Source organism: Folsomia candida, unplaced genomic scaffold, assembly GCF_002217175.1.
Source record: "Folsomia candida strain VU population unplaced genomic scaffold, ASM221717v1 Fcan01_Sc064, whole genome shotgun sequence".
Classification (NCBI taxonomy): domain Eukaryota; kingdom Metazoa; phylum Arthropoda; class Collembola; order Entomobryomorpha; family Isotomidae; genus Folsomia; species Folsomia candida.
Genome location: NW_019091256.1, coordinates 71,844 through 98,070, shown reverse-complemented (window position 1 = coordinate 98,070; position 26,227 = coordinate 71,844). Strand labels below are relative to the sequence as shown.

General features: G+C 36.0%; 1 protein-coding gene across 1 annotated transcript; it reads left to right on the top strand.

The window, feature by feature from the left end:
• Nucleotides 1-11,527: 11,527 nt before the first annotated feature.
• LOC110862654 (zinc finger and BTB domain-containing protein 17) lies at nt 11,528-12,566 on the top strand. The gene is made up of 2 exons (XM_022111867.1): nt 11,528-11,766; nt 11,930-12,566. Exons 1-2 carry the CDS (start codon nt 11,528-11,530, stop codon nt 12,564-12,566), a joined length of 876 nt encoding a protein of 291 aa, XP_021967559.1.
• Nucleotides 12,567-26,227: the final 13,661 nt, after the last annotated feature.

The following is a 26,227-nucleotide window of genomic DNA, read 5'->3' as shown; positions in this document are numbered from 1 at the left end:
AGCTACATGCCAAATTTGAAAGTTCTTGTGACCCGCGTTCCTACTTATCAGGGAAACGTGTCTAATTTTGACATTACGAGTGGGGCAACGTTGGACAAGTTGAGATTTCTGGAGATATTCCCAACCTCCTTGTTTTGTGAGATTTTGAAAAGGACGCCGAATTTGGGCAAGCTACGAATATTGACGTGGGACGTGTAAGTAATTTCTAATAAATTTCTAATTTTTGCCAATCTACAGAAAACGTTTTCCTCAGTGTTCGCCAAAAATTAAAAAAAACACCTAATGTTCTACTGCTTTATTGCTTTTTATAAAGTTTTTTTTGCTGTACATTCCTTGCTTTTTTATCAGCGCCATTTAGCGGGGTTCTCCATGTTACAAGTTTTAATAAATCTTGGGCGAACACTGAATTTGCAGATGTTCAATTCACTTAAGTAATTTTGATCTTTGCAGTGACAACCTTAACCTGTCATTCCAAGTAGCATATTCAAAAGGGGTTTTACCAGCCCTTCATGCTTCATGCTTCCCAAAATCGTCGCAAATTACTCATCGAATTTATACCCTATAACAGAAATAGTGCGAAAATGCAGCAATATTGCTCAATCTTTCCGCATGACAACGAAATCTACGAATTGTGCGACACTTGCCATCCCGTTGGCATTGAGCTCTATGGCGTCAGGGCGTGCTGGTTTTGGCGCGTGGATTCAAACAATATCAGAGAAGATGGTGCTAGCTTGACCGTGATTAAGTCAATATTGGTCGGAAATTCAGACGTGGATGGAGATTTTCCGCCGGAATTTAGAAATGGAGAGAAACCAGTCACGTACAAATTGAAGTTGGGAGGTCGGATGAACTATACGAGTAGGGAAATTTCCGCAATTCGGTTACCAGGGGATATTTTGACGGAGGTTGTCATTCATATTAAAACAGGTACGTATTTTCCTGAAAATTTGTCGATTTAATGATTTTTACTGGATGTAGTAAATTATCTTCTAGTAATCAACTTGACGAAATTTGGACAATTTTCTTTAATTTTTGTAAATGCAGAAGTGTTACTAACACCGTGTTAGACAGGAAACACTCAGAATTTTTAGAAAGTGTTTGTCTTGAATAGAAAACTAATGATTTTCAAAGGCTGTTTGAAAAGTTTCGGATGATAGTTAGATAACTAATTGTACATGAACAAATTTCAGCTTTGAAATTTCAAATTTTCTAGGCGAGCTAATTTACAAATTTTGAATTTTCAGCCAGAGATGCCTGCGGAGATTTGTTCCCCTCCAGTGTCAACGTGTGGGGAAAATTGCACTCACTTTTTCGACAAGTGTTCCGCCACCGGAATCATTTACGTCGGATCGAGATCGTAGAGAAGAACTGCATCCCAGAGTTGGACGTGGTGCTGAATAATTTGACAAATTTCGACCTGTTTCCGAACCTTGAGGAAGTGTTCGTCAAATTGGAAAGAAATGAGGGAAGAAGAGTGTTTATAGAGAGGTTGAGGAACTTGAAGGAGAAAGGGGTGAAAGTTGACGGGGTTTCTTTTGACAGAATCTTCGCATTTTGTAATGTTTACTAGAATTCGAAAAATATTGAAATTATAATTATTTTGAAATACGCTCAGAAAATTAGTAAGAAGCTTTTAATTGTTAATTTCCGAAAAAAAAACAAGAAAAGTATTTAGCAAAACATTGCTATTGCCAGTCAGGAATCCGCCGTATTATTTACTATGTTTAATTCCATGGTACTGTTCGACTTGTTTGTTTATGACTTGTTTCTCTTTTGGTAAACCACAATAATATTTTGGTCTACTTTCCAGATCATATTTAGTTTGGTTTATTCTAAGTACATTAATTTATTTCAGGATTCCTAATTATATATAAAAACAATTTTGTATGATGCAATAAATAAATACTTATTTATGTGAAAATTAATTATCCTGTAGTGAACAAGTATGTATTTGTATGCTATTGAACAATGTCATGGCTCTTATCAAAATTATCCTATGGCTAAGCATCTTAAGAAAATTCACTATACATAGTTCTCAAACTACTTTATAAACAAAATAATGGATTATATATAAATATACTTTTTAAGTAAAAATATGCAGCCTACTTTTTCAATGTGACGTAAATTTAATAACCTTCAAGCGAATAAGCAAATGGCAGTATTGAACAGCTAAATACAAATTTGTTTTTCGATGTTACACAATAATAATTCAAACACTAACAAGTGCTTGTAAGTTCTAATTTCAACTTGGATTTGTCTTAAATAACAATGCTGAAATAGTGTAGTTCATTATTTGCATATAAAACCAGGCTTTCGTTGGTTTGACCAGTTGCAATAAGTTGTATCCCGCAACCCTGCAGTCAAATCGTAACGGTTTGATAGCCCTGAGTCTCCTCTGGAGATATTTCCTATCTGAGCAAAGATCCAATTGCTTGCCCCATTTTGTTTTAAGTCTAGCGGTTTTTTCATTTACGCGAATACCCAGTGGGAGCAAGGTATCGATTATGAAAGGAATTATGATAGCCACAGACGGAAAATAGAGGTAAAGTGGCATCGGTATAATGTTGTACAACTTGAGTGTGACAAAATTGAACAAAACGCATAAAATGAGCCCCAATCCCATTAAGATGGCTATGCTAGCGTCGGAAAAGCCAGCGCAGACCTGCATGACCAGCGTTAATTCGATGTATCGTCTAATTTGGGCAGCTGCCTTATTCTGGGAAAATTTGATTAGAACTACCCACATGTCTAAGGTCTTTACAGTATCGAGAATGATTAATACTCCGAACATTAACGTGCAAACGAGAAGGGGAAAGAGGCGGCAGATTTGAAGTGCTACGAGAAATTGGAGGAGACGTACCGTATTGAAGAGGATTTGGTCTAAAGAAGTGTTCAAGGTGAGGGAGAGGACATATTTTGCAAACATGAAAGTGGGATCAAATTCAAAATAGAGTAGAAATGGTATCAAGAAATAGGGATAGACGGCGAACATGGCGACAGTTATGTTCAAGAAGATTCCGATTGGATCGATTTTTTTGGTTTGTTCTAGAAAGAATAAGATAAAATTGCACGAAGTAGAAATTAACAACAAAATCTATTGAAATACAAACATTTTTTCAATATTCTGTTGAAAGTTTATAATTTGCATACCTCGTTTCGGCTCACGTTTTACAATCTGAATTAAGTAACCGAAGCACACCTTGGTTGGTTCATTGTGGAGGTACCAAACTAATTCAATACTTATACTGAGGAACAATAGTGTATTTATAATGCTGCACATGAACAGAGATGTCAGCGGGGGTGAGATTGTTCCATAAATGGTCAGCAAGATTATGGAAGTGCAAAAAACCGATAGAATAGGAGTCATTTGAAAAACCACTATTGTCCATGGTATTAGCAAGATTGGCGATCTGGTAGAGGTAAATCGTCCATTGGCTTTGTCCCAATGGAAGGGACATGGCCAACAATAGTGGAAAAGTGTGGCAAAATTGTCAAGAGATTTCCAGACTAACGGGGACGCCATTATATTTAAGTTTTGGATATTGCTTTGCTGGCTTTCGATTCTGAGAATGCAAAGTTATTTTAAAATTTAAGAAACTGGACAGACGGAGAAAATTCAGAGATTGACAGTTTTTTTTTCAAGTGGGTTGGATAGTTGGTTAGGATAATCCTAATTGGGTTGCAACTTCTACATAGGCAGACGCTATAAATTATTTATTATTGTATTTATTTAGAACTTTATGATTAGATAAAGTCATATTTATTGTTTCTAGTTACATATTCAGGTGGAAGTTGCGTATTTATGATAATTTACATACAAAATTCAAAGGAATCAAGTAAACCATACAATTGAGAAAAGAGAGTTAATTACGGCTTAAGCTGAATCCATCTCATGGTAACCATAATGACCAAATAAGGATGTACATATGAGGATGAGTCTAATAAAGCCAACTATGATTTAAGAAGTCCTTATCCAATTAACATAATTAGATTAGGATAAGACTTCTTTAATGTAGTTATGAATTAACATATTTTGCGAAAGAAAAGAAAAATATGTTAATTTTGTGGAATATAAGGTATTGTAAAAAAGATGGAAAGACTTGATAGAACTTGTATAAGTTAATTAAACCTTAAACCTTAAAAATGTTTGGATTAATTATTGGTGGATGAAATTGATAACAATCCTATAAAAAATTAAGACAAATATCAAACGAAAGTTTAACACTAGTTAATTTACTAATTTATTTTACTTATTATTTAGTTTTCATTGTTAAATTAAATGCTTGTAAAACTATGCTCATATAAGTCATATATGGCTGTAGAGTGGCCGTGAAAAATGACGATAAAATACATACAAATTATCATTTATGCAAAATGTTTATAACCAACTTTATAATTTGCTCGTATTTCAAACACATATTTCTATTTCTTTCTAAATATAACCAGATGTGTCTCATTTATCAGATATTTTGTTTATCTGAAATTAACTAAATTGGGTCTCAAAAAATTATTTGCGTTTATTGATTTACATCAATTATTCCGACCAGAACAAATTTGTATAGAACAATATAAAATCAATTCACAAACTTCGATTTATTCTCAACTCCTTAATTAGTTAATCCCCGACATATTCTGAATTAGAATTTCTAATGTAAGTATCATATCCATTATTATAGTCGGACTTTTAACCAGATGTATTTACCACTCTCAAATTTTGAATCTACCAGGAGCACTTTCGAGTTAGCTTTTAGTAAATTCGCTCGACACCTATGCAGTTCAACCCCTGATGAAGCATCATCGATTTTAATTTCCGCCCCACCATCCACATCTTTTAAGACCACATTGTTAGATTCTATCCAAACCAAGCCACACTTGCCATTGCTAACCGTGCAGTCGTCGGCTAATATGAGTAGATCAATACCAGGTTGCTTTCCAGCAAATCCGGTACACGAGAAATCTTTCACCTCGATAAACTCCGCATTATGCAATAGTAAAATTCCGCTACCTGCATCTCCTGCACTACCCTTAGTAAACGAAACCTTTTTAAATGTATTATGCCGACCTTTACAATAAACTCCGCGTGCTACGTTATTTCCTATCACGTTGGAAATCACGTTTTCGACCGACTTATTTTCAACGCTTATGCATCTGTGCAAAATTCTCTCAAGTATTACTCCATCGACAAAATTGCCACAACCTTTAATCGTCAAGCCAACGCCTGTGTTAGAAATATTTATCTTTTCGAATTTATTGTCATCGCCGTATACTTGAATTCCACAGTTTCCACCGGACAGGGAAATGTTTAGGAACTTATTTTCATCGCAATGCACTTCTAAACAATTAAATCGATCATCCAACGCCTCGCTAGGTTTAAAGGAATGATGAAACTGTAGGTTTGAAATTTTGTGGCGATTCCCCCAATTGATAAAACTTCTGGACTACCCTCGATGATGGTTCGTTCTCCAAGACCATTAAGTGTGACGTTTTCTCCCCACAAGACAAACTCACCGGAATATAGTCCCTCAACAAGATTTATGATTGAACCAGGCCAAAATGTAATTTGTAAAAGATTACGCAGTTCCTTCCCATTTCGTGCAACTAAATTTCTATGACGAGGCCAACCTTCAACTATGTTTGTGACTTCGTCAATGCTTGTAAGTCTGTCGTCAACCTTTCTTTCCGTTAAGGATAAGACAAGCTCCCGAACGCCTTCGATTGCAGGATGAACTTTGACCAAGCCTTTTTCCTTGTCGTTGACAAGTCGATCAAATAGGCTTTTCCTCTCATTAACCTTAATGAGCTGAGAAGCTTCCCAAATTATCAATCCCAAGGAGAACATGTCAGCCGGATAGCTGTATTTATTTGTGAAGGCTTCAGGCGCCATGTAATTTAATGTACCTGCACGGCTTGTGAGTGTGCTATCTTGGCTTTCTGGCGAACGCAGAGTTCTACACAAACCAAAATCTCCTATCTTGACGGGAAATTTGAACCCAATTTTAGAAAACATTACATTTTCAGGCTTTAAATCTCGATGCAAGATTTTCGTTTTGTGTAAATGCGCCAACCCAGCCACGATATTCTCAATTATGAGAAATTGGTCATAATAAAGATTACCGTTCTGATTATCAAGTTGCTTGCTGAGCCACTTTCTTAAATTTTCTCCACAGAGCTCCATCTGGAGGGAGATACCCGTGATCTTGGGACTAATTTGAAACTTTCTCCAGATTCTATCTATCAATTCTAAAAGACCTGGCTCCGATAGTGGGATGGAATCTGGCAGAATATTCTGTAAATCTGCCAACCTATACGGCTCCTTTTTCACTCTAAATACGCTTACTACTTTTAACTCAGCCGCAATCTTACATTCCCGCTGGATTTGCTTGAATTCGGGGTCACTCTCATCCTCGGTGTCTGGGAAGATAAACTTAACTGCCTTTAAAGCACACAGGAAATGTAAAAACGTATCTCCGTCAACAAGGACCACTTTACAGAATTTTTTCATTATTTAATATCTGGACTATGTATTGAGATGACGTGTTAGGGGGACATTATAATTGCAAACCCGATACTCCATATAGCCAGTGGTTGCCAATTAATAAATTTGGCTCAGGTAGTACACAGTGGGAAAACCTCGTTATCTCAAATTAGTTTTATAAGATATTTGATATAAAATAAACTTTTATTCGGAACCTTTTCAATACGACGAGTGGAAAAAAATGTCAAAAGTCTTAGCAAAATTAGCCTGCAGTACAGAATTGTTGAGATAATGCCGTTTTTCCATTTTGGAGAAATAATTCAGATACTGACAATGCGACATCGTGAAGTGTTTATTCCGGATCTTGATGGGACAAACTTTATTTTGTAGCCTGACTAATACTATTAAGCAGATTTTTAATCATTTTCGATAATGTTCACTTTGAGCCCAGCAATTTGACCTCAAAGTTGGAAAAAATGCACGTTTTCATGGAGCGAGGTCAACCAATTTCTCGCCCGACTCACTCCTTCACTAAACTCGCTTTCTCGCATTTTTTTTCCCAAATTTTTTAGTTTAGTTAGAAATTCTTTAAGATATTAGATTATTCTAATTACTAACAATTTTAGGCTGAAATTGTACGATATTAGAATGGACAGTGTAAATTTATTATCTGTGTCAGAAGCATAAATTGCAAAAGTTAAAGAACAAATGGATAATTAGGATGCCGAACCTACTGAGGAAGAAATAGTAATTGGAGATCTTTTGTTTCAAAAACTATGCGAATTAGTACATGACTACATATTCATTGAAGGTGGCACGGATCTCTGTCAGCCGTTGGATACTTATTTTCATAGACAATTAAAATTCATAGTAAAGCAATTTTACTACTATGAATCCTTACATTGTTCAAGTGAGGAATCATCAGAATTGTCAACTCGGAACGGAATTCTAAAACTTCAGTCATTGGTTCACTTTGTTTAAGTGCACCAGTTTTTTTGCCAATGATCCGATATTGCTGGTACTCGAGCGGTTTATGGGCTGATGGCGAGAAACCAAGTTTTGAAAATGTCAGTCAAGTTTGTTTTCAAACCAAAAAACCAGCTTGCAATCTAATTGACTGCGTCAATCTTTCTTTCATTAAATGTAGTTGGTGCAAATTTTCCCTCTGTTTTACTCATTTTTATAATAATTACCACATGATCAGTTGTGCCAATAGTTCATTCCATTAATTATTCTTGTAAATTTACTTTTTGCACAAAATTAAATAATAAAGCTATAGAAAATCAATGCGAGAAAGCGAGTTGAGTGAAGGAGTGAGTCGGGCGAGAAATTGGTTGACCTCGCTCCATGAAAACGTGCATTTTTTCCAACTTTGAGGTCAAATTGCTGGGCTCAAAGTAAACATTATCGAAAATGATTAAAAATCTGTTTAATAGTATTAGTCAGGCTACAAAATAAAGTTTGTCCCATCAAGATCCGGAATAAACACTTCACGATGTCGCATTGTGAGTTTTGAAATCACATTTTGATTCCCTACGTAGTCTAAAATTAGGTTCAGACTGGCAAAACCAAATAAGATTGAGGACCCGGAGGTTGGGGGAGATAATAATTATGATGTATGTACACAGGCCGCAGAAGGTGTATAAGATGTTGGGATAGCATGGAGAGGGGCTGGATAGCATGGAAGGGATAGGAGCTCCTGAAATTTACGTGGGGGCATTATCCCCAAACAAGGTTCCTGAGGATATGAACTTTTGTAAAATTAACTGAAGGCTGATTTGTAGACGCTATATATTTATGCAAATGTTTGATAACCCAGTTTTAAGCAAAGGCATAAATTGAAGTTAAGTATTGAAAGACTTTGTCAAGTAAAAGGTGCAGATTTCAAATTACTTCGTAAGTACTTTATTTTTGTGAAATTGACATTGTAATAAATATTTACATCATTGTTTTCAGACTTCCTGCAAATTCCTTAATTTTATAAACTTTATCCTAAATCTAAATTCCAATCGTTATAAAATACATGCATTTCTCTATACATGTATCGGTTAATTTGTAACCTTACATTACGCACAAATTCGTAAACTTCCCAAAGAATAGTTATGCATAGCGTTCTGCATGCATTTCTCTTTGTTAACTTGAATCTCAATCGCCCCACTTATGGCACGAATTTGTTTCCATCTGCTCCGTCAATTTTTTTATCTTCTCTACTTTTTCTTAGGTGAGGCAAAGCCGGAAAGCTGGGCCCCGTCTCAAAAGCAAATGCAATATGCGCAAGTGGGGCCCGGCGAAGCCTAAGTATGCATTCCGACAGACCCCTCAAAAAGTCGCACAAAAATAACGCCTTAACGATGCATCCAATCGCAAAATCTGAAGAGGCAAAATAGTTAGAGAATTCGCTAACTTAATTTCTTCCGATTTCAAATTTCAAAATTTGCATATATTTCCATTAAAAATCGATTTTTGAAGTTTTCAAACGGCCAATGTGTGATAAAAATTTAAACTTTCTTATTTATTTTTTTTTTTATAACTTTCTTTATTACCATAATTGTACAAGTTATTCTATAGGGAAAGCTCTATTTTTCATTCATTACATATGTTGACCTTGAAAATTTATTGAATTGGTGATCCACTAATTAAGAATTTAATTTAGATAAATAAATGGAAATACTAATAGTAAATACAGCCAAATGACTAATATATGTAAGCGATAGTTTGAGTGGCCTAGAGGTATACGGCGCACACCTCATCACCGGCTGTTGCGCGTTCGAATCCCCTTAGATATAAAATTTTTGCAACTTTTTTTAAAACTTGCACATCATCATAAATGCACGTATGAATTTGTGTCAAACTAGTTAAGTTGCTACCACACCCCCTTATGGTGGGGGTGGTCAAAAACGAATTTGACGACTTTCTGATAAATATTTTTGTATATTTAATATCTGGTGGTCTAAAATATGAATATATTTACAATTTCACGGGAATTTTCATGGATGCAGAGAGGCATATTTGGAGGAGAAGCTAAGTGACCAATGAATCTACGACCTTGTAGCACACCTTAGAACGAATTGACCGATTTGAATGAAATTTGGCAGAAACATTATCCTGGCAAAGCGACGAACGAGTTCGAAGATAGGTTTGATCAAAATAAATTTGGACCGGTGGGGGTCATATTTAGAAGCAAAGGGGGGCCCTTTGGTTTTTGACGTTTAGTGCAAAATATTCGAAATGTCGTAATAGGCTGAAACTTGGCATGATGGTCCTAATAGTGGTAGGAATTCGGAATTGAAGTTAAAATTAAAAATTTTTCAAGTGATGGGATCGGGTGCGGTAACCCATAGCGAGTTTAAACTGTGCTTCTAGAAATTTGGCAGATATATCTCCGGTGGTTTTTAAAGAATATGAAGTGAAATTGAAAATATTTTCAAAGCCAAAGGTACCATCTGGGGCAACCCCCACCGAATTTCAGAGTTCATCATAGAATTCCGAAATTCGGTATTGACGTCTGTAATGACTTGTCATGAAAGAATGCGATGTAAAGTTTGTAAATTTTTCGACCGAAATGACCCATTGCAACAAACTGATGCTTATCAATGCAAAGAGTAGTCGGAGGATTTTATGCAGAGTCAAATGTTATATCATCGGAAGTCACACTTGTATGGGGCTATGGAAAGCTGTACTGAGAGGTTTTAAAAACAGGGAAAATTTATTTTTTTCTCTCTGCCGTTCTCCCTATTTTGAAATTTCTTTTGAAAATGTGGAATTTTTCCTAATTTCATACAACAAATATTAAATTCATACACTAACCAATATATTTTTTACCCAAATTCAGCTATATATTTGACAACTAAAAAAATTACTGTTACGAAATAATACCTGGGATCGTAAATTAATGATATTGGGATTCTGGATTCAAATTAAGGATTAATTCGAGAGACCCTAGGATAGTGGATTACGATTAGGGATATTCAATTGAATCTAAATACGAAATATTTAGTATAGGACTCAATAAATTGTGGACATTAGGATTAAAGAAATCCGTCAACCGTAAATTAAAACTTTTTGCGTTTATGGTGTGATATAAAATAAATCAGATCCGAATAAAAACTGGGAAATAAAATTCTTTTACAAAAAAGGACTCTTAGGTTCGGAATCGCGATAAAAAGAGGAAAACAAGTTTATAATGGATAACAACTTTACCTTAGTATCTACTATAATTTGCGATTTCTGCACTATTTGCTGAACCGCGGGCCAATCCTTTCAGTCGTTTAATTTAATTACATTCGTACTTTATGTCTGATGAACTAGCGTATTATAAAGTTTCAAATATTTCCCAAAATTCACACTTAATTCTCTTATTTTACACACAAATTAAAGTTTAAAAAAGTATTCCGTATATTTTAGTTTTAAATATTACTTTGTCTGTTCTAATTTGTTTTGTCATAAAATAGTTGAAAATTTATAGCGAATTTTCTATAAGCTTAATCATAATTGCAATAAATAATTGTAAAAGTAATAAAATCGAGTTATAGTAATAATTTTTTTGTACTACAATACGAATTTTAAATCCTAAAACAATCTGGGCAAAGTTTCTTCGGATCCAAACGTGAAAGACTATTATAATCGATGATCCGCATAAAATTAGTTTGACTGAAAAATGGCCCGCGGTTCAGTAAATAGTGCAGGGATCGCAAATTATAGTAGATACTAAGGTAAAGTTGTTATCCATTATAAACTTGTTTTCCTCTTTTTATCGCGATTCCGAACCTAAGAGTCCTTTTTTGTAAAAGAATTTTATTAAATTAACTTCTTGTTTTTGTCAATTAATTAATTGGGATTCTACTGCAGTGGTGTGAGATAAATTGTTAATTATTTATTGGTAAATTAAACCGTTTTAAATAACCACTTTGGTTACCACCCTTCGATTTTCACCAGTATAAAATAAATGTTTAAAAACATTTATTTTGTGATAATAATATTAAATACAAATCATTTGCAAATTGAAATATTTTACTCAACAATTTCTTTTAATTCTGCAGATTATCAGGGACGATGGACGACCATGTAGACGTCAAGGTTGAAGAGCAGGCAAATGACTTGGTTGACGAGGTCAAAGTTGAAGAGGATGAGGGCGAATTCTTCTTCGACTATTATAATTCCTACTCTCCCACTAATCTCGAGATGAGGGACCCTTTAGACGACCTTGAGGACGACGACGATGACCTCTCCGCGTTTTGCATTACTCCAGACCGACTCTTAAAAAAAGAACGACGAGGCCGTAAAATCACACGGTATGCAAATGTGTGCAAATAATTTGCACACACAAATATAATTTGTAGGAAAATTGAACTCCACAAAATTTTAAAAAGTTTACACTGCATTATTATCCATAAGTTATTTTATTTCCCATCACTAAATAATGTAACTATTTACAAAATCCCTTATTTTTTCCAGGAAACGAAAAACTCAAGATTCCTCAGACACAGCAACTTCCTCAAAAAGATTAAAAATTCACAACATTCGCAAACCCTCCCTCCCACATCAGCTCCACCTTTGCCCTTGCTGTCCCTCCACATTTGAAACCATCAAGGCGAAAAACACCCACGTGAGCACCACCCACCCAGAAACCTCCCCCTATCCGTGCCCCATTTGTGGGAGGAGGCACCACTTCCCAACCGCCCTCGCCGTACACATGGTCACTCGCCATGAGACCGGCGAGAAGAAAGTTTCCTGCGACAAGTGCGCCAAGAAGTTCGTCCTCGACCAAAATTTCCAGCGCCACATCAAACTTCACGAGATTGAGGATGTCAAACCTGCAGTTTGCGACGTGTGCGACTCCAGATTTAAGGACGACGCCCGTCTCGCGAAGCATGTCGAAGCGGCGCATGCGCCACGATCCGTTCACGTCTGCGACATTTGTGGAAAGCAGTTCGACCTCGTCACCGGTCTCAAGGAACACGTCAAACGACTCCACGGGCCCAAGAAAGTGGTGTGCGATACGTGCGGAGAAAAGTTTGTGAGGCGTCAAGCCCTAACGTCCCACAGGATTAAGGAGCATGGCGCAGATCCGTTTATGTGCGATCAGTGGTAAGATTTTTTTATTTAAAGTTAACTTAATCGTTCCCAAAATAATAAAGTCCTACTCATGTAGCGGGATTACTTTCTTGAGACGATCGGCATTAGTGGAGCATATAAAGAGCCACAATGGCGATAAACGACATAAATGTGACGTAAGTTGAAACAAAATAAGTATTTCTTGTACAGTGGCCCCGGAAGCGTGGGACAAATTGTATAGGACAATCGTTATTTAATGTCCCAATGATCTGTTATTTGTTTAATATTCATTTTTGAATCTCACCTATCTGCAATATTGATGTCCCACCACTTCCGAGGCCACTGTTTTTATTGCAATTTTGACACATAAAATTCATTTTGCTCGTGATTTTTAAATCCTGGCAGATATGTGACGTCCTTTTCCTCACTAATCGAGCCATGCTGTACCACAGGGCGACCCACCTGAACGAGCGCCCCTTCCCCTGCCCCCACTGTCAGCATGCCTTCAAACTAAAGGTCGGGTTGACAAGGCACATTAAGCGGATCCACACCCCCGGATACGTCGCCAAAATCCGGTGCCGATGTCCCCACTGCGACAAGGGCTTCAATGCAAATTACTTTCTGCAAGTCCACATCCGCCAAGTGCACACGGGCGAGCGGCCCTTCGCCTGCGATAAGGAGGGGTGTGGAAAGGCCTACGCGGAGAATAAAGCGCTCAAATTGCACTTACGGAAGGCGCATGGAATTGAAATAGAGCCGAAAATTAAGTCCAGACTGCCAAAATCGAAAAAGATGGAGGTGTCGGAGGGTGGAGGAGATAAAGATTAGGGTATATTTTTTTTAATTAATTCCGGTGAACTATATGCCTGTAAATATTTGACCAGCCAGTCTAAATAAAGTTATGATTTGAAATTAGATCAATTCTTGAATTTCCCCTGGGGATTTGCCAGTACACATTTATTTGTTGCAAAATTCATGAATGTCGCTTTGTGACATAATTTATTTATGATAAATATGTACGGTTATAATTCTAATCAGGCAAGTACTTGATTTATTTAAATTGCTCAGTTTATTTATATTGCACAAATATATCTTAAATCAAAGATATTTTTAATTTCCTAAAAATTCTTAAATCAATGGGATTAAAAAAAATGAGTGGCCACACCAGTTCATCTTAAGTAAGTCATTCATATGCATAAATGTGTTAATTATTAATTCAATGACGAATTAATGAGTATATACCATCTCCGGATTACTTATTTATTTTGTTCATGCCTTTTATAACTTATGTTTAAAACATGAGATTGCGAATAATAAGGAATAAATAATAACTCGAATTGAATTGTTCGAATTGAAATTTATTTGAATATGTGAATTTGGATATAACTGCATTAATATTCACATTACTATTAGATTGGTAGCGATCTTTATACGGAAATATTTTAAATTCTCAACTTCACGAAGGTTTTGCAAACGTTATCTTGGGTTGGTTTAGAATCGTAATTAAATTCGTTAATTACTCTGCGCACGATTATTATTTACATATAGACCATATATCAATAAAATATACATACATACATATCCGATATGTCGTAGCGAAGATAAGGATTAAGGATAGCCTTAATAATTTAATAGTAGCTTACGAAACCATAATCGCAGTCACGGAAACTTAATTAAATTGCTTAGAAGTATGTTAGAGACAAATACTATATTATTAGGGGAGAAATGCATGGACGACATGGATGATAATTATATTATTATGACTAGATTATTAATTAATATTTCCTGTGATGTCGTTTGGTTGGGGTGGGAACCCATTTTACCGTCACATCCACGATCTAAGAATTTAAATTATTCGACAAATCCTAACTGAAGTGCGAAGTAATTCCCCAAAAACCTCATACTGATCAATTCAAAATGTTAGGAACAGAAGATGTAAACCTTCTAAAGCGCAACCTTCGCTACGGAAGATATTGCTTACCCGTCCAGTGGGACACTGAGAGGGGGAAGATAGTCATAAAATCGGCAAAGCAGCAAAAATATGTCATGGTTTCGCTACTTGCCCATTTTCTGGCGATGTTTGGTCGTCTCTATTCGATGAGTCTGCATTCTAACATCCTGGATAAAGCGCAAGCTACGACAGGGGCATTGGTGTATGCGATCGCATTCATGGTAAGGTTCGATGTCCCAGTGGATTCTGTAGCGGCGCAACTTATCAATTTGATGTTTGCTTCAAGTAACGCAAATAATGGTAGGATTTTTGTGGTTAAAGATTAATAAAATAATGACACATTAATTAGATAGGAAATTAACAATGGAAAATTTGCATACCTAAAGAGAAGAATTTTGTAATTATTCCAGGCTCTCTTAGGAAGTCAAAGATCACACTGTGTATCAGACTCTTGTTATCCGCGGTTGCCCTAACTGCAACAATATTGGCGGTGTTGCTGGCCATCTTGGTAATTTTCCTGCCATGTCAAGCTCTCGTAGTAAGCTCAATACTTTGTCGAGGAGACAGCTTCCTTGGTAATATTGGGTATTGGACTTCATGGCTTGTTAGGATTCTTATTGCATCTGTGGAATTTGTATTGCTGATAAACATTGCTGTAAGTTCGATCCATTACTGTTTTCACGTAATGCTGCATGGCATAGCATTTCTATGGAGTGATTTCAGCACTTTTGTAAAACGGTGTGACCAAGGGTTTGCCCCGATATGGGAGTATAAAAGGGTGCAGGTGTTTGAAAAGCTGGTAAATTCGTGTATTAGACGTCGGATATTCCTGGCAAGTGCGTTAGGCATCCCAACTTTTCAAATTATGATGTGCTATATTTCAACTAAACTGTTCCACTCGGAACATGAAAACAATTTTAAGGCAGTTTTATTTTTCTGGTCGTACATTCTGGCGCTTATCTTTACGGTGATTATTTTCTCTGTGGCGGCAAAAATCAATAATCTGAGCAGGAATTGGCTTTCAAGATATAGGTGGAGGATGGAGAGAAAGTTGGAGAGGAAAGTTCTGAAGTCCTTGGCTCCCTTGAAGCTGGAATTTGGCAACAATTTCGTGGACGCATTGACACCCTTGGTGGTGCAGGAGTTCTGTTTGAGACAAACGGTTTCGTTTCTCCTGGTTACTATGTGAATATTCTCTATCGAGTGATTTTTGATAAATAAATTAGTACACATTATTAAACCAATTTGTGTATAGTTAAAGCGAAAGTTGTTAATAATTTAAATAACTTTTATTTATTCGAACATAATTCGTTGGTTGGAAGGTATTACACATTTTGAAACTAAAATAGGTATATTGTAGGAAATTTATTATTGTAAAATACAACTACATACATAGTCACAGTGTATATAGTTTAGGTAATGAGCAACACAAATTACAGACATAGTGTGCTCTCTAGGTATATGCATCATTTAACTAGGCGACCTACTTTGACTTGTGGATACTGAGGACAGTTTATAATATCCACTGGATATCGTAGTTCGTGTCTAGAATAATTATGAGGAAATCTCCCTGTTTAAGAAGTTCGTGAATAAAACATAATTGTCCTCTATGAGGAAGTTTATTAAAAAAATTATACATAATGATAAACAGGTGAGCGGATGGCCATCATTATTTTGTTTTGCTTAATTTACTTTGAATAGATTGCTTAATTGATGGTCTTAGTAATATCCACTTTCTTTGTTTTACTAAATATTTGTAATTGCATTTTAACAATTTCGTAACCTTCGTGTTTGGTTATTCAATTTTAACTTTTTAATATGAAGTTTACATACTTGATGCATAATAAAGTAGGATAATCTATCATAGCCTAATTGGTAGGACCAGTCTGGCCCGAGCAGACTAAACAAACTTATGACAATCTTGAGTAATAGATACTGGACAACATTTGACGCTAGAGATATATTACACATACATGTACTTGTCAATAGCTATATAAATTCTTATTTTCCATTATAATAAAATGTACAACATAGCCGAACACCCTTGGTGATCCTACGGCAAATTTTTAAATTCAAAGACAGCATTCCTCCTTCGTCTCACTAATATTTCTTTAAACTCATTAACCCAGCAAACTAACCCTATTAGAAAACCCGCAAAATACAAAATAAAGCAAAGTTTCAAATTATCCAACGCCACAGGTTCAAAGGCACTGTCAAACAAATTGTTGTTAATCATATCTGCCCCGGTCATTACCAAAATACCATAGTAATTCAAAGTTGGCCGCCGTTTCTTAATTTCTGTGTCGCCCCACCGTAAAAGCATTAGTGTATGGTGCATATGATAATTTCTCATCCAATGTGCATAAATCCCGCTTTCACACAACCTAGCAACACCAATTTTTATCATTCCGGCATACTCGTTATTATCCACGAACCAAACTGACCTAGTCACCAACGGGTTTTCTCCAACTCTTTTCTTTTCTTGAATAAAATATTTTGTCTGTTGCGCCACAAGTACTTTCATCTTGTCAGAATCCACTTTCGGATTCACGGTGGCAAATGTTTGGGGTAACTTGATCATTCCGCGATCCGTGGCTACGGCTTTGTTCTGACTTATATTCATCACAACTAGTTCCGGCTTGCCAGTAATAAGTGTCGTCTTCTGTGAGAATCTAGCGTAGAATTTGGCATGCGAATCGTCTCCTTGGGAAAGATGACTTAGCATTAGTTTCAGAGATGAGCGGAACTTCGTATCGTATCCACGATACTGGATATTTGTCGTGATCAGGATATCTGACTTGACCAAGTCTACAATAGTGTCAGGCACACTTGGCAACGTTTCTAGGACAAAGTATGACAGGAGATCACCTTTATAACAGCACGAAATTATGGACAAAGTCAAAGTCCATGAAGTGATCATAATCGTGACCATATTCGGTATCAGTTTTCCCGCTTCAGTCCCTGGGTCATGTTGAGACTGGTCTAGCACAACGGAGAATACTGTGAACAACGCGTCGCCTATGGAACCCCGGGTGGTCGTTAGACCGTACACGAAGACCAACGTGACCAAGAAGGTTAACACTAGTCCCGTCCAAATCCAGGTATCTAGGGGTTCAAACAACTTCATAAAATTTAGACTCCCTCCCCTGCCGGTGTAGAAAACGAGCACATATTCAGAATATTCTGTCGCATAGTTGAACAACCTCGTTCTAACTAACCGCCTTTTGAAGAATTTTGCTTCGTAGAGATCCCTTCCTGCCAATTCGCCAGGATTCACCCTTCCTAAGGGTATATAGGTTCGAGGATCTAACGAATAGTTGAAATGACTACTTAGTACGTAGGGGACACATGTGTGGAAATGTGTGTTTAACTGCCAATATCGTGCCGAGCAGGATAGCATTTCTGCACGAGGGGGTGGACGAGGACCGTAAAGGTGAAAAAACCAGGACAGATATTTCTCTATTTTGGGGACGATTTTGAGAGAACGACGGCTGAATTTGGACAAATCTTCTTGTGGTATAGGATCCCGACAAGATACACAAAGTCGGAACAATTTTCGAGTTGGTTCTTGCCAGAGAAGAATTGCGGATGAAACCCAGAACTGCCTTTGTCGAAAACTAGCCAGGAACTCGGATGCGGGCAACCTTGTCTGTATAATTATGAACTGTGGGTCCAGATTCGCGTAGGAAAGCCCCTGCAGCACAAAGTGCCAAAGTAGCTTAAATCTAGCGGCGTCCCCATCGACGATGAAAATCAGGCAAGGCTTCTTATGTTTGGGGGAAAATGCGACTAGATTTATTTCAGGGGTCTCCTGGCTTCTATGGAATCTAGTCCTTGTTTCAACTATATTGTAAAGTACGAAGGTGATTATGCTTTTAGAATTTTGGGCATTGAAATAATTTTTTTCGAAGTTTGACGAAATATCGAAAATGCAGCCATTAAAATTTTGTGGTGCATGATGTCTACGAGATTTGCGCGATTGGTAGGATGGAGTATTAGAAAGAATATGAAATAAAGTAAACTTTTCATGGTTTCCGATACGTTTTGAATGTTTTTTTAAACTGTTTAAAAAAACATTTAAATTAAACATGCAAAACACTACCGAGTTCCAACGTGGACATTGAAATACTTTCGTTTCGATATTTGCAAATGTGTCGACTGTTCGACTATGTTGCAGTGAAATTTCTCCGAAATAATTAGCCTTAATAGCAGGAAGGTGGGAAAATCGATTTGAACCATTTTGGTAGGCATACAATTTAGTTCATTCAGTAAAGAGACAAATTATTACAAAAATTATGAATAATGGGCACCACTTTTGAAATAAGGATACAAGAAATTATGGTTAACAAAGTTGGAACTCCTTCTTATTTCCCCCTTGTTCTGATAGGTGGTAAGCAGTTTAGTACTTTTTCCCACTTGGTAAGCCTTTTGCAGAAGAATTTATACCATAAAGACGTAGGAAAGGTTTAAAATTTACTCCAACTGGAACCACTTTAGGTTATTGGTATTTTTCTATTTCTTTTCATGCATGTCTTCTTGCTGGATGTTAAAGATATAGTATTACACTGTATGACAGTTCATAAGTTGGCATTTACATTTGAACTTCTAAAACAATCAGGAGAAAATTTCTTCCGATACTTTTGATCAAGTTTTTGATAACCTATTGTCCACATGAAATTAGTATGTTTAATAGATAATCAAATCGGTCATGAATCTCTACTTATAGTTAACATTAAGTTAAAGTTGTTATCGCATAATAAACTCGTTTTATTTTTATTTTTATCACTATTCCGATCCTAAGACAACTTTGTTTTACCAATTATTTATTTCTATGTACGGATATCTTGAATATTTTGTACAAGATACGACGTAAAATTTCTACGTCATGTGAGACTAACCGAAAAATACATGTTATTCGCAAAAGTAAGCTCATAACTTCAAGTCTTGAACCTTCGCTTATTTCCTTGGAATAAAAAAATTTCTGAAGTCATGGCTGAACTAACAGCATTATTGTCAGAAATTGATGTTCTGTCCCCAGGAAGTCATATCCATATCGTTACCGACCAGCATAACTTGGAATCTTATTTCCCACCGGAGTTTCAAATTCAGACTCCAAACACATTTTATAAGATAACCTACCGAACTTTTTTTGGAAAGCAAAAACTCAATTATCTGCCAACCATCTTGCCTCAAAAAATTAGATCATGTGCAATCATACGAATGCTAGTTCTATTAGTATTGTCCCCTCAGTTAAAAAGTTCTGAACAAATTCCATCAACTGAATTAGAAAAACTTTCCCATGCCGTCAATTCCGCCAGAAACTTGGTAGAAGTCCCAACAAAGAAATCCGAATACGGCCAAAATTTCGAGGCGGCCACACATTTGAGGGGTGAATTTACCATGTTTTGGTTAACCGGCTGGGTCCCTACAACCGGACAACATTTTCCAAGCGAAATATTCTTCACGAAGAAAATTTCTGGCATAGAAAGTCAAAAAATCTGCACTATGTTATTCGTGATCAAAATTCAAAATCAGAATTCAGAAATTATTTTTATTTGCGCTCACTGTTCCATCGACCCTTATCCAAAACTAATTACGGTTGGGTATATTTCAAATCGAGTCGTCCCTTCAATTGCGTGGAAACCAAGTAGCGTAACAAGTATTGGAACTCATACTGGCTTGCTGACACTCATTAATATGGTAGCTCCGGTCGAGACAGTAATCTTGAAAATTTCTCAGCAACATTTCAATTTCATCTTAACCGGTTGCGACCATGGCCCAGAACCGCAAATTGGAGATTTGGCATCGACCGGATTTTTCTGTGGGCTGAACTTAACCATCCACCAGATGTCATTTTTCAAGTGGAAATTCTTGAACCCTCCAATTATTTATTATGAGGGGTACACGAGAGAAGGGTAAGTTGACGGATTCATACTATTAGTCGATTTTTGCAACGTTTTTTTATTTAACTTTTTCTCGTTTCAGGTAAGTAAGAAGTAAAATTTCCAACAGAAATATAATACTTCATATATATTTATTGACCTTGCATACACTGGCGACCATTAACTAACCTTCATTTCCCATTAACAACCATCGACATATTTTACTCCTATTTTTATTAACTAAAGTTATAAATTATCTTTAATCTACGGCTATAACATGTGCTTAGCATAGCACTTACTAACCAGGAGCATGAAATCGGTAGCGCGAACTTAAAAATCACATTCAATAGGGAATTCTATAGGGATAATATAAAGATCTTTACGCTTGTTGAGCCTGCCTAAAGCGAATTTTGCTATGCGATGCATATTAAAGTTTTTTTGATGATTGGTATAATTTGAAGGAATTCCTAATTTACAGGTATAAATATACAAATGATGTGAAGCATCCTTCCTTCGCGGATTACGTATTTGCGACTACGGTCGAGGAATACAATTTCTTAACATGCTGGTCCCAATCCAAATATGAATTCCAAATATTCCTCATACCATTCCATACAACACTGTGGATCTCGCTAATTACCACTACGGTATTTCTCACACTTCTGCTCACAGCATACTTTCGCTGGATACATGCTGATCGCGTGGTGTGCGCGTGGACACTCTTCGTATCTACTTTGGTCGGACAATCGTACAATTTGGTGGGTTCCGTGGAGAAAAGGCTAGTGCTCAGGATAGGATTAGGATCGTGGTTCTTACTTTCTGTCATTTTCACGCAAGGTTGGTCCAGTTGATACATATAATTTAAGGATAATCGTTCTTACCTGGTCAAACTTACACATTGTATAGGAAGCTTACCTTTAATGAGTGAAGGTTTACGTTTCAATTTTCTTATTTCTGAGTAAGGAAATATAATTTTTATCTGGTTCTCGTATTTTTTGCCATTTGATTAAGGCATGAGCTAAACGAAATATTGTGAAGATGCTCAACAAATACGTAACGCAAAAAATCCCTCCTTCCACTCTCATACGTTACGGGATTGGAATTTAACAAGGTTCTCGAACCAAGACCCGCCACCTTTCTTGCGCTACATATTTTATGAACGTCGCACTATTCACTGCATAAAAAAATTCGATGAATTATTTATGACCAGGTATTGGTATTACGTAGAATTAGCAGCTTTATTGAAAGCGAGTGTTTCAATTTCAAACAGACTAGGTTAACAGCAAGTTCGGGAAACGCTAGGATGGCCTACAAAGTCTATCCTAGAGAATATGCATCGTCCTGCAATGTTTGAACCGCTGAATCTGTCAAAACCAATTTCTATCGTATTTTTAATATTTAGTGGTTTGCTTTTGCTAATAATTTTCGTTCATATCTTGGAAACCGTGTGGTACTCTTGGGCGAAAATTGTACACTTCTTGATAAGAAAGATGCTAAATATTTTTGATTTTTTCGCACGTGTGATAACACTTGGCCTTCTAAAGGTTAGACGATCAAAAAAAGTTACCAGGATTATGGGAAGGAAGATTACAGAGACGAAAAAATGTTGGCAGTAATGTGGACATAATTAAGAAATAAATTCATTATTAGGTTTGAATCAGGTTATTTAGAGTAAATGAATTATTCAAGTACGTCACACTTCAAGTTTTTACCACCTGTAGATAGTGAAATAAATAAAATAAACTCCAAATGTTTCGAAAATATGTAATTGAGGTATATTTATATTTTAAAGTTTGCCTTGATCATGCAAACAAAATTTTGAATTGTCTTAGACACTTTTGAAAAATGGAATACACATGGTTTGCAGCAATACGGACAGTTTGGCAACCATTACGTTAACAGTTTTGAAATCAATGCTTTTCTAGATCACTTTATTAGTTATTTGTCCTCTGTGCATGATATCTCTGCATCAATAAGTAATATGGTTCTATGGGACTTCCTGGAACGGATAGTGGAATCATCTTGGCAACAGAGCTCATGAAAATTCACCGGACCGTAAGCTGCTAGGACCGGAAACTTCGGTCGTAGGACGGTACTGGACCGGGGACCGAGGACCGATAAATTAATATTTATCACTCTGTATTAGGCCAATGTATGAATCCTCTAGCACTCACGCGAAGCGATGACATGATACATTTGAATGAGAATAATTTTATTTTTTCATGCATTAAAATAAGTAGATTAGTCGTGTTTGTATTTCCAAGAATTCGGTGGGTTTGGCATGAGCTGGAAAATAACTTACAGCCAAAATTATAAATTTTCAAATAGCTAACTCCTTTGAATTCATAAATTAAAAAGTTATCGTACATGGTCACTTGTTTAGGGTGATGTAAATGCATACTTTGTGATTTTTTGTTGCCTGGTATTTGCCTCACTAAGAAAAAAATATAAAAAAACATGTATGCTAAGAATACCTGTGGTCTTAAAGTTTACTTCTTACAGCAGTGTTTTGTCTCCTATTTTGTAAATTAACCAAAAACTACAAAGTGCTCATGACTCTTTGCAAATATCTTTACTCTCCCCCTTCATATTAAGATTTTATCAATACAAACTTAGAGTAAACATAAAATAATTTTTTCTCAGAAAAATAAATTCGGAAATTTTTCTTCTCGTTATTTATTAATTAAATTGATGTGAAGAATCAAGCCTAAACTAAAATGGAGTTGAACGGATACAGTGTAAATAACGTACATTATTGATGGATCGCACAATTCACCATATATCTACGGTCTAAATTTGTGAGAAAATAAGTTTGCATGAAAATCTCAAATAAATTTTAGAGTATTACACTGTAAAACAATATAAAATTCAACTGCTAATTCAATGTCCTAAAAGAATCTAAATAGTACGGCTAAAGCATATGGTTCCGGTTCAGCAAATACTGCCTAACATTAAATTAACTAACCTATCCGATTACAACTCACTACATTCTCAAATGATTCATTCTCAATGACCTGTATTCTCAAAGTTTTAAATTTTCTTTTAAAATAAACTTTTAAAAAGCAATTATGATATACACCTGTAACACGATCTAGGAACACCGCCCTACATGCTGGATCTGAAATTACTTCTACCACAAATATAACATTCAATACAGCAAAGGCCACCATCAACACATAAAATAAAATTCTTTTACAAAAAAGGACTCTTAGGTTCGGCATCGTGGTAAAAAGTGGAAAACAAGTTTATCTTGGATAACAACTTTACCTTAATATTTATTATAATTTGCGATTCCTGCACTATTTACTGAACCGCGGGCCATTTTTTAGCCGAACTGCTTTTATGCGGACAATCGATTATATAAATCTTCAACGGTTGGATCGGAAGAAACTTTGCCCAGATTGTTTTAGGATTCGAAACTAGTATTGAAGTACTAAAAAAATTATTACCGTAACTCGATTTCATTGCCTTTACAATTATTTATTGCAATTATTATTAAGCTTGCAGATAAGTTGTTAAGCTATCATCATACAATATATGTACTTAATTTAAACGTATGAAAGGATTGGCCCGCGGTTCAGCAAATAGTGCAGGAATCGCAAATTATAATAAATATTAAGGTAAAGTTGTTATCCAAGATAAACTTGTTTTCCACTTTTTACCGCGATGCCGAACCTAAGAGTCCTTTTTTGTAAAAGAATTTTATTTTACAGTTTTTATTCGGATCTAATTTATTTTATATCACACTCTAATCGCATAAAGTATTCATTTACAGTTTACGGATTAATTTAATCCTAATGTCTACAATTTATTTAATCCTATAGTAATCATGATAGTATTTTGATTAGGGATATTTATCGCTAATCGTAATCCACTATCCCACGGTTGCTCGAATTAATCCTTAATTTTAATCCAGAATCCCAATATTAATCTACGATCCCCAGGTATTGTTTCGTAACAGGAATTTTTTAAGTTGTCAAATATGTACCCGAATTTGGGTAAAAAATATATTGGTTAGTGTAGGTATTTAATCAAATTTAATATTTAGTGTATGAAATTGGAAAAAATTCCACATTCCAAAATAAGGAGAACGGCAGAGCGAAAAAATAAATTTTCCCTCTTTCTAAACTTCTCTGTACAGCTTTGCATAGCCCGAACAAAGTGTGACTTCCGATGATATTACATTCAGTTCTCTATTAAATTGTCCGATTACTCTTTGCATTAAAAAGCATCAATTTGTTGCAATGGGTCATTCCTGTAGAAAAATTTACAAATTATACATACATCGTATTATTTCATGACAAGTCATTACGGGCGTCAATACCGAATTTCGGCATTCTATGATAAACTCTGAAAATCATTGGGGGTTACTCCATAGGGTACCTCTGGGTGAAAATTTTAACCCAGAGGTAATATTTTCGCTGAAAATATTTCCAATTTAATTTCATATTCTATTATTAAAAACCACCAGAGATTTAGCTTCCAAATTTACAGTTTCTAGGAGCATATTTTAAACGCGGTATGGGTCACCCCAGTGGGGTGACCCCACCCGGTCCCATCAGTTGAAAAATTTTCAATTTTAACCTTCATTTCCGAATTCCTACCTCCACTAGGACCGTCATACCGAGTTTCAGCCTGTTACGACATTTCGAATATTTTGCTCCAAAAGCCAAAAAACTAAGGGTCTCTCCTTTGCTTTTAAATTTGCACACCACTGATATGACCCCACCGGTCCAAATCTTTTTGATCAAACCTATCTTCGAAGTCGGTCGTCGCATTGCCCAGAAACATGTTTCTGCAAAATTTCATCCAAATCAGTCAATCCGTTCAAAACTTATTGTGACACAGACGACGGATGGACAGACAGACAACATGGGTGCAAAAGCACTTAGTTCGGCTAAAACACATAAAATTAACTAGATTTTTTAGTTTGCAAATTTTTCATATTTGCGATGATTAAAAAAATTCGTAAGGAAGTATATCCACCAAATTATTCACACTGGACTACGTATGTGGTGAATTTAATTTTTTTAGACTACCTGATCGACATATACATGTACGCATGAATATTGTCGCCAGGTGTGCTGCAAGGTCGTAGAGTCAAAGGTCGGCAAATAATTGCTTCTCCTCCAAATGCCTCCTCCCTCTCTGGCTACATGAAAATCCCCGTGAAATTGTAAATATATTCATGTTTTGGGCCAGAATCTGGTGGCTCGAAATTTTCTGTTTAATATCTGGTGACCAGATATTAAATATGCAAAATTATTTTGCAAAAAGTCGCCAAATAATTTTTTGACCACCCCCACAATATAAGGGGGTGTGGTGGTAACTTTGACAAAAATTCGTTCATTTTTGATGATGTGAAAGTTAAAAAAAGTTGCAAAAATATAAACCCAAGGAGATTCGAACTCTAGCCTTCCTGCCCAGCAGGCGGAGCGTCTGCCACTATGTCACTCATACAATTGCTTTTAGATGGCCCGGTCATTTGGCTGTAGTTACTATTAGTAATTACATCTATATAACTAAATATATTTCTTAATTGTTGTATCACCAATTCAATAAATTTTTTAGCTCAACACATGTAATGCATGAAAAATAGAGCTTCCCCTAAAGAATAATTTGTACAATTATGGTAATAAGAAAGTCAAAATTTTAATCAGACATCAGCCGTCTGAAAGTTTCAAAATTCGATTGTGACGGAACTACTCAAAATTTTAAAAATTTGAATTTTCGGACCCTGGGAAATGGAATTCTCTAACTATTTTGCCTTTTGTCATTTTTCGATAAGATGCGTCGTTTAGGCGTGAGATTTGTGGGAGTTTTTCAGAGGTGGGTCGGAATGCATACTTAGGCTTCGCCGGGCCC

Coding starts and splice junctions, on each gene's coding strand:
- LOC110862654 (XM_022111867.1), top strand. CDS start 11,528: ATGGACGACCATGTAGACGTCAAGGTTGAAGAGCAGGCAAATGACTTG. Junction 11,767..11,929: donor CGAGGCCGTAAAATCACACG/GTATGCAAATGT, acceptor TATTTTTTCCAG/GAAACGAAAAACTCAAGATT.